This window comes from Coregonus clupeaformis, chromosome 35 (assembly GCF_020615455.1).
Source record: "Coregonus clupeaformis isolate EN_2021a chromosome 35, ASM2061545v1, whole genome shotgun sequence".
In the NCBI taxonomy this organism is placed as follows: Eukaryota; Metazoa; Chordata; class Actinopteri; order Salmoniformes; family Salmonidae; genus Coregonus; species Coregonus clupeaformis.
This window is the reverse complement of record NC_059226.1, coordinates 23286868-23300268: the sequence shown is the minus strand read 5'-3', so window position 1 is coordinate 23300268 and position 13401 is coordinate 23286868. Positions and strand designations below refer to the sequence as shown.

The window sequence follows — 13401 nt, the reverse complement described above, 5'->3', positions numbered from 1 at the left end:
TAGAGTGAGAGAAACAGAGAGAAAGCAAATAAGAGAGAATATATAGATAGAGCGAGAAATAGAGGTCAGGCCAGGTTTGTAGGTAATGTATTGATGACACTGCAGTGTTGTGCTACTGCCTGATGAGACCTTTTGATTCCTCAGATCACACAGTCTATTGAACCAAACCTTGTTGTTCAACTCCTGCTTTGCTCTCACTGTCTATAGAAGCTCTATAGCAACCTGGAGATGAGGGTATTTTTTACAAACTAATGGAAGGTGGTATTGGAGGGAAAACATATGATGTTATTAAATCAATGTACACTAAAAACAAATGTGCGATTAAAATCGGCAACAAGCAAACAGACTTCTTCTCTCAGAGACGTGGAGTGAAACAGGGCTGCCCAATAAGTCCAACACTATTTAACATCTACATTAATGAATTGGCAAAAACATTAGAAGAATCGGCAGCACCTGGTCTCACCCTACACAACACTAAAATCAAGTGTCTGCTGTACGCAGATGACCTGGTGCTACTGTCTCCCACTAAGGAGGGGTTACAGCAGCATCTAGATCATCTGCACAGGTTCTGTCAGACCTGGGCTCTGACCGTTAATCTAAAATAATAATATAATAATAATATGCCATTTAGCAGACGCTTTTATCCAAAGCGACTTACAGTCATGTGTGCATACATTTTTACGTTTGGGTGGTCCCAGGGATCGAACCCACTACCCTGGCATTATAAGCGCCATGCTCTACCAATTGAGCTACAGAGGACCAAAAAAAATGAATATAATGATATTCCAAAAAAGGTCCGGAAATCAGGATGACAAATATAAATTCTATTTGGACACAGTTCTATTAGAACACACCAAAAATGACACGTATCTAGGACTAAATATCAGCAACACAGGTAGCTTTCACATGGCTGTGAATGAGCTGAGAGACAAAGCAAGAAGAGCATTCTATGCCATTAAAAGGAATATTAAAATCGAAATTCCAATTAGAATCTGGCTCAAAACTTTCCAATCAGTTATATAACCAATTGCTCTATATTGCAGCGAAGTATGGGGTACGCTCTGTAATACTGAATTTACCAAATGGGACAAACATCCAATCTAAATACTGCATGCAGAGTTTTGCAAGACTGTATTGCAAGTGCAAAGAAAAACTCAAAATAACGCATGTAGAGCAGAATTGAGCCAATACCCCCTCCTTTTTAGAATAGAAAAAAGAGCCATCAAATTTTACAACCATCTAAAAACAAGTGACCCCAAAACATTCCATCACACAGCTATACTATGTCAAGAGATGAAACAAGAGAAGAGTCCCCTCAGCCAGCTGGTTCTGAGGCTCAGTTCACTAACCAAAACCAAGACCAAGACAGCACTCAGAAAATCTGGCCCAACCAAATCATCACAAAGCAAAAATAAAAATATATCACCTATTGGAAAGACACCACAGAAAATAAAAAAGTAAACGTCAATGCTATTTGGCTCTAAACAGACAGTACATGGTGGCAGACTATCTGACCACTGTGACTGATAGAAAACTGAGGAAAACAATGACTAGGTACAGACTCAGTGAGCACAGTCTGGCTATAGAGACCGGTCGTCACAGGCAAACCTGGCTGTCCAGAGAGGACAGGTTGTGCTTACTCTGCCCCTGGGGAGAGGTAGAGACAGAGCTGCATTTCCTATTACACTGTGACAAATACTCAGACCTAAGAGAATCTTTCTTTCCCAAAATTATCATTCAGTACAAAGAATTGAAACTATAAAAGAGGAACAAAAAATCCAATATTTATTGGGTGAAAAGTCAAAATGTGCAATTTTGTCAGCCAAATATGTGTCCTCCTGCCACAACCCGAGGGACAGCCAGTGAAAAGTGTAATGTAATGTCAATAATATTTCCTGTTTTGTTTTGGCTTTCATACCATGTACTATTGCTTTAATGTATTGTTGTTCTCATTAATATTGTTGTTGTAGTTGCTGTTAATGGTAATCCCATTTCCACTACTACTATTACTATTATTGCTGTTGGTCCCACCATTTTTGTTATATCTATACTTTGACAATGTAAGTACATTTACTTGCCATGTCAATAAAGTCTATTGAATTGAATTGAATTGAATTGAGAGACAAAGAGAGAGAGAGCGCGAGAGAGAGGGAGAAAGGGGGGGAGAAAGAGAGAAAAAGAAAGAGGGATAGAGAGAGAGGGAGAGGGAGAGGGAGAGGGAGAGGGAGAGGGAGAGGGAGAGGGAGAGTGAGAGGGAGAGGGAGTGGACAGGGGAGAGACCAAGAAGATGGATAGGAGATGACAGAACCAGAGAGGGAGGATGAGGGTGAGACCAGGAAGTAAACAACAAGAAGAGGAAGGAAGAGGATGTAAAGAGAGTATAATAAGGGGAGGAGTAGGATGAGAGGAGGGGTATGGCCAGCAGATTGGGAGATTAATGTAAATTCCTGACAACTTTACCATAATTGCCTAATGATTGGTTCTAAGTCATAAACATTGACAAAATGAGATCTAAGTCCTCCTTTAAACAGTGCTGTGCTGTATTGAGCGAGCCATAAGGATACTGTACACCTTTCCCAGTGTTTTCTCACAACTTAACACTGCCAAGTTGGTTTTTATGTGGGTAACGGATCCACTTTCGACACCAGTCAGAACTGTCACTGTGTCAACAGCTTTTAAAACACCCTTTATCTTCCCATCTCTCGCCCTCCCTCTCTCTTCCTTCTCTCCCCCCTCCCTCCTCTCTCTTCCCTCTCTCTTCCCTATCTCCCCCCTCCCTCCTCTCTCCTTCCCTGTCCTCTCTGGCTCATCTCCTCCCTGATCATCTCCTCCCTGACAGGCCGCTGCCTGGTGGATATAACACTTGTCTTTTCCTCCTCATCTTCCTCCCACCATCATTTCCCCAGATGATGCCTCACTTTAGGAGGACAAGCGCATCCTCCTCTTTCCCTCCCTTCCTGAGACTTTCCCCAAAGCCACTGTCCCTTCCCTCTGTCAACTCCTGTCCCTTCCCTCTGTCAACTGCGGTCCTTTCTTTCTATCAACGCCTGTCCCTTCCCTCTGTCAACGCCTGTCCCTTCCCTCTGTCAACTCCTGTCCCTTTACTCTGTCAACTGATGTCCCTTCCCTATATCAACTCCTGTCCCTTTCCTCTGTCAACTGCTGTCCCTTCCCTCTGTCAACTCCTGTCCCTTTCCTCTGTCAACTGCTGTCCCTTCCCTCTATCAACTCCTGTCCCTTCCCTCTATCAACTCCTGTCCCTACATCCTCCTTCCCTCCTTCCCTCCATTTCAGCAGTACACAAGAGAATCTTCTCCCTCCCTACTGTCACTTTCCCCTTCCCTTCGCTCTTCCTCCGCTATGACCGTCGCTTCCCTCCATCCTGTCTTCTCTTCCTCCATCCTATCCTCCTCTCTCCCTCCATCCTATCCTCCTCTCTCCCTCCATCCTATCCTCCTCTCTCTCTCCCTCCATCCTATCCTCATCTTTCCCTCCATCCTATCCTCCTCTCTCCCTCCATCCTATCCTCCTCTCTCCCTCCATCCTATCCTCCTCTCTATCCCTCCATCCTATCCTCCTCTCTCCCTCCATCCTATCCTCAATCTCTCCCTCCATCCTATCCTCATCTCTCTCTCTCCCTCCATCCTATCCTCCTCTCTCCCTCCATCCTATCCTCCTCCTCTCTCCCTCCATCCTATCCTCCTCTCTCTCCCTCCATCCTATCCTCCTCTCTCCCTCCATCCTATCCTCCTCTCTCTCCCTCCATCCTATCCTCCCCTCTATCCCCCCATCCTATCCTCCTCTCTCCCTCCATCCTATCCTCATTCTCTCCCTCCATCCTATCCTCATCTCTCTCTCCCTCCATCCTATCCTCCTCTCTCCCTCCATCCTATCCTCCTCTCTCCCTCCATCCTATCCTCATCTCTCTCTCCCTCCATCCTATCCTCCTCTCTCCCTCCATCCTATCCTCCTCTCTCCCTCCATCCTATCCTCCTCCTCTCTCCCTCCATCCTATCCTCCTCTCTCTCCCTCCATCCTATCCTCCTCTCTCCCTCCATCCTATCCTCCTCTCTCCCTCCATCCTATCCTCCTCTCTCCCTCCATCCTATCCTCCTCTCTCTCACTCCATCCTATCCTCCTCTCTCTCCCTCCATCCTATCCTCCTCTCTCCCTCCATCCTATCCTCCTCTCTCCCTCCATCCTATCCTCCTATCTCTCTCTCCCTCCATCCTATCCTCCTTTCTCCCTCCATCCTATCCTCCTCTCTCCCTCCATCCTATCCTCCTCTCTCTCGCCATCCTATCCTCCTCTCTCTCCCTCCATCCTATCCTCCTCTCTCTCTGTCCCTCCATCCTATCCTCATCTCTCTCTCCTCCATCCTATCCTCCTCTCTCCCTCCTTCCTTCCATCCTATCCTCCTGTCTCCTTCCATCCTCCCCTGACGTCAGACTAACATCTCTTTAACAACCCTTCCCTTCCCTCCTCTCCTTCTTTCCCTCCTTTCCTCCTTCCATCCCTCCCGTTCTACTCCACATCTAAACCACCTGTCACCACCACTAAACCTATAAACCCCTCACTATCCCTTTTACAATCATCCACCTCCTGCTCTTGTCCTTCTAGACCTGTCTGCTGCCTTTGACACTGTGAACCATCAGATCCTCCTCTCCACCCTCTCCGAGCTGGGCATCTCCGGCGCGGCTCACTCCTGGATTGCGTCCTACCTGACCGGTCGCTCCTACCAAGTGGCGTGGCGAGAAGCTGTCTCCGCACCACGTGCTCTCACCACTGGTGTCCCCCAAGGCTCAGTTCTAGGCCCTCTCCTTTTCTCCCTATACACCAAGTCACTTGGCTCTGTCATATCCTCACATGGTCTCTCCTATCATTGCTACGCTGACGATACACAACTAATCTTCTCCTTTCCCCCTTCTGATAACCAGGTGGCGAATCGCATCTCTGCATGTCTGGCAGACATATCAGTATGGATGACGGATCACCACCTCAAGCTGAACCCTGGCAAGACGGAGCTGCTCTTCCTCCCGGGGAAGGACTGCCCGTTCCATGATCTCGCCATCACGGTTGACAACTCCGCTGTGTCCTCCTCCCAGAGTGCGAAGAGCCTAGGCGTGACCCTGGACAACACCCTGTCGTTCTCCGCCAACATCAAGGCGGTGACCCGCTCCTGCAGGTTCATGCTCTACAACATTCGGAGAGTACGACCCTGCCTTACACAGGAAGCGGCACAGGTCCTAATCCAGGCACTTGTCATCTCCCGTCTGGACTACTGCAACTCGCTGTTGGCTGGCCTCCCTGCCTGTGCCATTAAAACCCCTACAACTCATCCAGAATGCCGCAGCCCGTCTGGTGTTCAACCTTCCCAAGTTCTCTCACGTCACCCCCCTCCTCCGCACACTCCACTGGCTTCCAGTTGAAGCTCGCATCCGCTACAAGACCATGGTGCTTGCCTATGGAGCAGTGAGGGGAACGGCACCTCTGTACCTTCAGGCTCTGATCAGTCCCTACACCCAAACGAGGGCATTGCGCTCATCCACCTCTGGCCTGCTGGCTCCCTTCCTCTGCGGAAGCATAGTTCCCGCTCAGCCCAGTCAAAACTGTTCGCTGCCCTGGCACCCCAATGGTGGAACAAGCTCCCTCACGACGCCAGGACAGCGGAGTCACTCACCACCTTCCGGAGACATTTGAAACCCCCACCTCTTTAAGGAATACCTGGGATAGGATAAAGGAATCCTTCTACCCCCCAATTGTAAAGTGGTTATCCCACTGGCTATAGGGTGAACGCACCAATTTGTGAGTCGCTCTGGCTAAGAGCGTCTGCTAAATGACGTTAATGTGCCCTTGAGCAAGGCACTTAACCCTAATTGCTCCTGTAAGTCGCTCTGGATAAGAGCGTCTGCTAAATGACTAAAATGTAAATGTAAATGTTCACCCTCCACTCCTCTATCCCACTCTTCTGTAACCCCTACACACACATCCTGACACACACACAGTCACGCACGCATACACACGCACACAGACAAACACATACATACATACACACGCACACACATACACACACACAACACACACCTCCCCAGTGGGGGCCAGCAGATCAATGACCCAAATATAAAATATCTTCATTAGGTGTGGGCTGACAGTAGGCCGACACTGGGCTGACACCGGGCTGACACTGGGCTGACACCGGCCCACTGGAGTCCCCAGTTAGAGAGGTCCTTAGTGCTTTATCCTCCTGACCTTCACTCTGAATCACACACAGAGTCTGAGAGGAGAGAAGCTTTGAGAGCCTTGAAGAGAGGTCTTAACATTGCTCCCAGCATGTGCACCAAACTCCCTAGTGACTACACACAGTATGCATACACCAAGACTGTAGGCAACCTATCTAGTGACTACACACAGTATGCATACACCAAGACTGTAGGCAACATATCTAGTGACTACACACAGTATGCATACACCAAGACTGTAGTTAACATATCTAGTGACTACACACAGTATGCATACACCAAGACTGTAGGCAACATATCCAGTAGCACAGGTGCAATGGTGCATGCATACACTCTTTAAAAAAAATGCTATCTAGAACCTTAAAGGGTTCACCAGCTGTCCCCATATGAGAACCCTTTGAATAACACTTTTTGGTTGCAGGTAGAACCCTTTTGGGTTCCATGTAGAACCCTTTCTACAGATGGTTCTACATGTAACCAAAAGGGTTGTACCTGGAACCAAAAAGGGTTGTACCTGGAACCAAAACGAGTTCTCCTATGGGGACAGCTGAAGAACCCTTTTGGAACCCTTTCTTCTAAGAGTGTATAGCTGTATGACCTAGTGTAGCACTATTTCAGATATTCCTCATGGTATGACCTAGCCTGGCTACTCCATGACTGAACACTGTTTCAGATATTCCTCATGGTATGACCTAGCCTGGCTACACCAGGACTGAACATTGTGCTTTTGTGTGGTCTAGCCAGGCTAGGTAACACCAACCATATACAAGAATCCCCCAAAAATGATGTCCTCTCAATAGCATGCAGTATATAAACCACCATATAAAAGTCCTCAATCATTTTGATGACACCTACCTATGCTGTAACACAACCAATACCAAAAATTATGCTTGTGCTTCTTTGCTTTGCCTAGGCTACAAACCATACTTCAATACAACAACAGCAAAGTGAATTTCCTGTTAGTCAGCCTCACACATAAGCATAGACACAGACTATAACACATCCTCGGCCCAGTGTTGTGGTACTGTAGGGTGCTGTGATGTTTGCTGTTGCCTGAACACGACAGCCTGAACACGCTGGTTTTGTTCCCATAGTGCATCAGCCTCGTGAGGCAGAGAGAGAGCACCCGTTAAGAGCGGGTGAGCGATTAATTAAAAAGGTGGCAATTCGTCATAGCTCCGCGTCTGGCTTCCTCACACAGGTCTCAGGGTGCCACTTCACCGACTCCGCTGTTATTAATCTCTCTCCCTCGTTCTCTCTCTTCACCTTTCTCTTTCTCTTGTGATTTCTCTATCAATTTTTTTTACATTGACATTTTAGTCATTTAGCAGACGCTCTTTTTTATGTACAGGTCCCACGTGGGAATTGAACCCACAACCCTGGCATTGCGAGCACCATGCTCTACCAACTGAGCCTCACTTCTCTCTTTTAGCTCTTCATGTACACCTCTCTCACTCTGTCGTTCTCTCTCTCCCTCTTCACCCCTTTCTCTCTCTTTCCCTCCCTCTTCACCTCTCTCCTTCTTCATATCTCTTTCTCTTTCTCTCTCTGTTTCTCTGCCTCTTCACCTCTCGCTCCTGATCTACCTCTCTCTCCCTTCTCACCTCTCTTTCTCTCCTGATCTTTCTCTCTATTTACACTTCTTCTTCTTCGATATCGCTCTTATTCTCAGTTTCACACTTCATCCTCAAGTCTCTTGCACATCCTTTTCTCAACATGTCTTCTCGTTGTCCCAGAAATAACATTCTCTTTCTCACAACCTCTCATCATCCACTCTCTCTACCTCCATCTTCAAATCGAACCATCCCTCTCTCTTGTTGTTCTGTCACTCTCTCTCTCTCTCTGTATGTCTTTCTTTCATCTACATCGAGGTCACTGTAAGTAACCTAAAGACAAGATGATTTACATACGTACCCAAAGTCCACAGCAGTCTCAGAACAGACTAATGGCACAGTGTGTTAATTACATCCCACTGGGCACACACTGGTTGAGTCAACATTGTTTCCATGTCATTTTAACTAAATGATGTTGAACCAACGTGGAATAGACGTTGAATTGAAGTCTGCGTCCAGTGGGAGTATGACTAACCCCAAGCTATATCACAGACAAATAGGTATCAAGGCAGCAATACTATTACTCCAAATGAACATTACAGTCAAGCTATCAGTCCGGGTCAGGTGGAACGATATGTCAGCAAAACTACTGTAGTGGAAATCAACCATTAAAAATCAGCAGATTCAATCTCAGTCCAACCCTAAGGATTCAGCATGCCGAGCTGCAAACAGAATTGATTGTGGTCAGCTACTATAGCATAGATTTACCTTCCAACAGAAACATTTAGCCTGAGGAGGTAAAAGGGGCTTTCTTTCTTCAAGAGAGCAGGCGACATGCAGGAAACATTTTGATGGTATTATTCTCTGGTAGTTTGGCATACAAAGCACTACTATTACTTGGAATTGTAGATTCCCTTATTGAGAACAGAGTGAACATCTTGAAATCTCTTACTCCTGATCCATTGTAATAGAAAGTAGGACATCCCTTATGAAACTCTTATCAAACACAGATATAACAGTATTACTGTTCAGAATGAGGGCCAGTCAATTCACTCCACACTCTACTTAAAACTAACACTGAGTGCAATAACCTCTTTTAGTGGAAGCATATAAAACATACAATGTAAAATAGAGGGTTGAAATTAAAACTGGAAAAAAATACATTAAAGAACGTAGGGTATTAGCATTAGAATTGAGGGTTAACATATTTTTTCCCTCTTGAAACAAATTGACGTGAAGTTCTGGTCTGGAGCTAAAGCATAGTGAATATATCTGCTATAGCCTCAAGGGCAGAACATAGACTTTAATCATAGATTGGACATCAGCATTTGTCCTGACCCCTAGCCTCTCTCTCCCTCTTGCTCTCTATCCGCCACAACACATAGAACCAGACCAGAGGTACTATGTGACATATACAGTGCATTCGGAAAGTATTCAGCCCCCTTTACTTTTTCCACATTCTGTTACGTTACAGCCTTATTCTAAAATGGATTAAATAAAAAATTTTCCTCATCAATCTACACACAATACCCCATAATGATCAAGCGAAAACTGGTTTTTAGAAATGTTGCAAATGTATAAAAAATAAAAAACAGAAATACCTTATTTACATAAGTATTCAGACCCTTTGCTATGAGACTCGAAATTGAGCTCAGGTGCATCCTGTTTCCATCCTGTTCTACAACTTGATGGGAGTCCACCTGTGGTAAATTAAATTGATTGGACATGATTTGGAAAGGCACACACCTGCCTATATAAGGCCCCACAGTTGACAGTGCATGTCAGAGCAAAAACCAAGCCATGAGGTCGAAGGAATTGTCCGTAGAGCTCAGAGACAGGATTGTGTCGAGGCACAGATCTGGGGAAGGGTACCAAAAATGTCTGCAGCATTGAAGGTCCCCAAGAACACAGTGACCTCCATCATTCTTAAATGGAAGAAGTTTGGAACCACCAAGACTCTTCCTAGAACTGGTCACCTGGCCAAACTGAGCAATCGGGGGGAAAGGGCCTTGGTCACTCTGACAGAGCTCTAGAGTTCCTCTGTGGAGATGGCAGAACCTTCCAGAAGGACAACCATCTCTGCAGCACTCCACCAATCAGGCCTTTATGACAGAGTGGCCAGAAGGAGGCCAGTCCTCAGTAAAAGCCACTTGGAGTTTGCCAAAAGGCACCTAAAGGACTCTCAGACCATGAGAAACAAGATTCTCTGATCTGATGAAACCAAGTTTGAACTCTTTGGCCTGAATGCCAAGCGTCACGTCTGGAGGAAACCTGGCACCATCCCTACGGTGAAGCATGGTGGTGGCAGCATCATGCTGTGGGGATCATTTTCAGTGGAAGGGACTGGGAGACTAGTCAGGATCGAGGGAAAGATGAACGGTGCAAAGTACATAGAGATCTTTGATGAAAACCTGCTCCAGTACGCTCAGGACCTCAGACTGGGGTGAAGTTTCACCTTCCAACAGGACAACGACCCTGAGCACACAGCCAAGACAACGCAGGAGTGGCTTTGGGACAAGTCTCTGAATGTCCTTGAGTGGCCCAGCCAGAGCCTGGACTTGAACCCGATCGAACATCTCTGGAGAGACCTGAAAATAGCTGTGCAGCGACGCTACACATCCAACCTGACAGAGCTTGAGAGGATCTGCAGAGAAGAATGGGAGAAACTCCCCAAATACAGGTGTGCTTGAAGCTGTATTCGCTGCCAAAGGTGCTTCAACAAAGTACTGAGTAAAGGGTCTGAATACTCATATACATTTGATATTTCAGTTGTTGTTTTTTTATACATTTGCAACAATTTCTAAAAACCTGTTTTTGCTTTTTCATTATGGTGTATTGTGAGTAGATTGATGAGGGGGAAAAAAACATTTAATCAATTTTAAAATAAGGATATAACGGATCTGAATACTTTCCGAATGCACTGTAAATACAGTGGTTAAATGTCACTATTTTGACACATTCTAATGAGACCATGTTGCCCAGACTGGGTAAGTGTCCATCCATAGACCACACAGTAGGGAAGCAGACATATAAAATAGTCCTATCTGTCTTGGGAATGGGTCTAAACTCACCAATAAGTCTTTACAGAGATGATGATGTACTGTAAGTAACCCAACAACATAGCTTGTAGGCTATGTACCTGAAACCCACAGCAGTCTCAGTACAGACTATTGGTCCAGTGTGTTCATTTAAGTGTGTCTACCCAAAGCTATAACACAGACAAGTAGTTCTCTAGGCAGCAATGTTTTTTACTCCAAATACATATTACAGTCAAGCTATCTGGCCAGGTCTGAACTGCGATAAGTCTTTGGATCAGACATGACTGGGATGCATCAATATCTTTCAGAGGTCAGAGAGCTGTGTCTGTGTAGGAAAGACAGTCCCAAACTATGTCCTAGAGGTCACGTCTATGTAGGAAAGACAGTCCCAAACTATGTCCTAGAGGTCACGTCTATGTAGGAAAGACAGTCCCAAACTATGTCCTAAAGGTGATGTCTATGTAGGAAAGACAGTCTCACATTATGTCCTAGAGGTCACGTCTATGTAGGAAAGACACAGTCAAATTTCAGGAGCAGTCATCGACTGGCTAAATCCTACAGGTCTCTCTTTCTGCTTCACGTCATTGTAATTCACTGGGTGAATAGAAGCCGGATGATTTACAAAGAGGTGAAATCTGAGCTGAGAAATAGAAAATAAAGTTTCATCCCTTTTTTCATTTGTCTGGCTTTTTATCTCTGTTGATCCAACAGACCGACGTGTGGGCGCACTCACACTCACACAGGCACACACACACACACACACACACACTGGCATGGACACACACACACACTGGCACAGGCACATGCACACACACACACTCGAGCACACAGATAGGACAAGGTCAATGTGAGATATCAATTCATGACTCTAGAGCAGCTGAGCACAAAACACAGACTTCAAACACACACACTCACTCAGTTAGAGTATACCAAACACACACACGCTCACTTAGAGTATAACAAACACACACTCTGTCATACAAACACAAACAAACACAGATATTCACAAAAAACACACACACACACACAACGCACACACACACACACGCTCTCTCTCTAATCCATCCTCTCCCCCCTCTCTCTCTTACCGGGCAGGCCGAGGCAGAGCAGGGCACTGTAGTAGATGACGGGCAGTGGTCCGAGAGGGCAACCCTGGGGAGTGTCGGCCGGTTGCTGCCCCGGGCTCCAGGCACTGCTGTTGGGGTGGGGCAAGAGGGTGAAGATGTGGCTGTGCTCCATGGCCCTCCTCTTCCTCCTGGTCCTCGTACTCAGATGCTCAGGAGTGAGCTGGAAGTGTGTGAGCTCAGCTCGGCTCGGCGTCAGGAAAGCCCAGAAACACACACACACACTCTCACAGACCCAGACTCAGCAGCCTGGCAGCAGGACTGAGACAGAGAGAGGGAGAGAGAGGGAGAAAGAGGGAGAGAGCGATATAGAGGGAGGGAGAGAGGGAGAGGGAGAGAGAGAGAGCTAGAGAGGGAGGGAGAGAGGGGGTGCTCTGTCCTTGGGTGCCAGTCGGCATGAGTGTGTGGTGTGTGTTAGAGCGGGGGTTGCGCAAGCATTTGTGCATGTCTGAGTGAGAGGGAGAAGAAGAGAGAGGGAGAAAGAGAGGGGAGAAGAGGCTGTAAGTGTGTGTGAGAGAGACAGAGGTTGAGACACAGACGACACAGACAGGAAGATGAGAGAGGTGATATGTGTTTGTGACAGAGGGAGAAAGGAGGAGGAGAGTTGAGAGTGAAAGTAAGTGGAGAGGGGAGATGCTGCATGCATGTGTGACTGAGAGAGAATGAGAATGAACCGAGAGAAAGATGGAGACAGAGAGAAGGGTGGAGAGAAGATTTAGAGAGGGATGGGGTAGAGAGAGAGAGTGATAGAGAGAGAGAGATAGAGATAGAGAGAGAGAGAGAGAGAGAGAGAGAGAGAGAGAGAGAGAGAGAGAGAGAGAGAGAGAGAGAGAGAGAGAGAGAGAGAGAGGGGAGGGATGGGGTAGAGAGAGAGCAAGGGCACACTAGAGGAGTGAGTAAGGAGAAGTGAGGGAGTCGAAAGAGGGAAAAGCAGACAGGAAGGAGGAGGTGAGGGGAGAGGGAGAAAGAATGAGCATAGATGATTTGGATGTGAGGAGAAGACAGGAAGGCAGTGAGAGTGAGGGAACGGAGGAAGGAGGAGCGAGGAGGAGTGGTTATGTTTCCCTTGTGAGAACAGACTATAGTCTACACAAAGAAAATATCAAATTGGGGGGAAGACGAGATGACAGGTGGGAGTAGTGTGTGTGTGTGTGTGTGTGTGTGTGTGTGTGTGTGTGTGTGTGTGTGTGTGTGTGTGTGTGTGTGTGTGTGTGTGTGTGTGTGTGTGTGTGTGTGCGTCTGTGTGATTATGTGTGATTGCTTGTGTGTCAACAAGTTCAATGGTCATGCGTGTGTACATGTGTTGTGTACGTGTGTGGGTGTGTGGGAACACCTGTGCGCACGGTTAACTAGATTTGAACATGTTGTATCCTAATTGCCGTACAGTGTAAACTGTGAGATGATCTGAGTGTTATAGTTGAAGTGTGCTAGTGAGTGAATCAGTGAA

General features: G+C 46.6%; 1 protein-coding gene across 2 annotated transcripts in view; it reads right to left on the bottom strand.

Moving 5' to 3' along the window:
• The window catches only part of LOC121551554 (probable G-protein coupled receptor 139), a 34934-nt gene extending 22265 nt beyond the window's left edge, over positions 1-12669 (bottom strand). For both annotated transcript variants that reach the window (XM_041864257.1, XM_045210947.1), the window contains exon 1: positions 11919-12669. In XM_041864257.1, the coding sequence (XP_041720191.1) occupies positions 11919-12069 (151 nt within the window). In that variant the 5' untranslated portion in view covers positions 12070-12669. The remainder of the gene's footprint in view (positions 1-11918) is intronic.
• Positions 12670-13401: the final 732 nt, after the last annotated feature.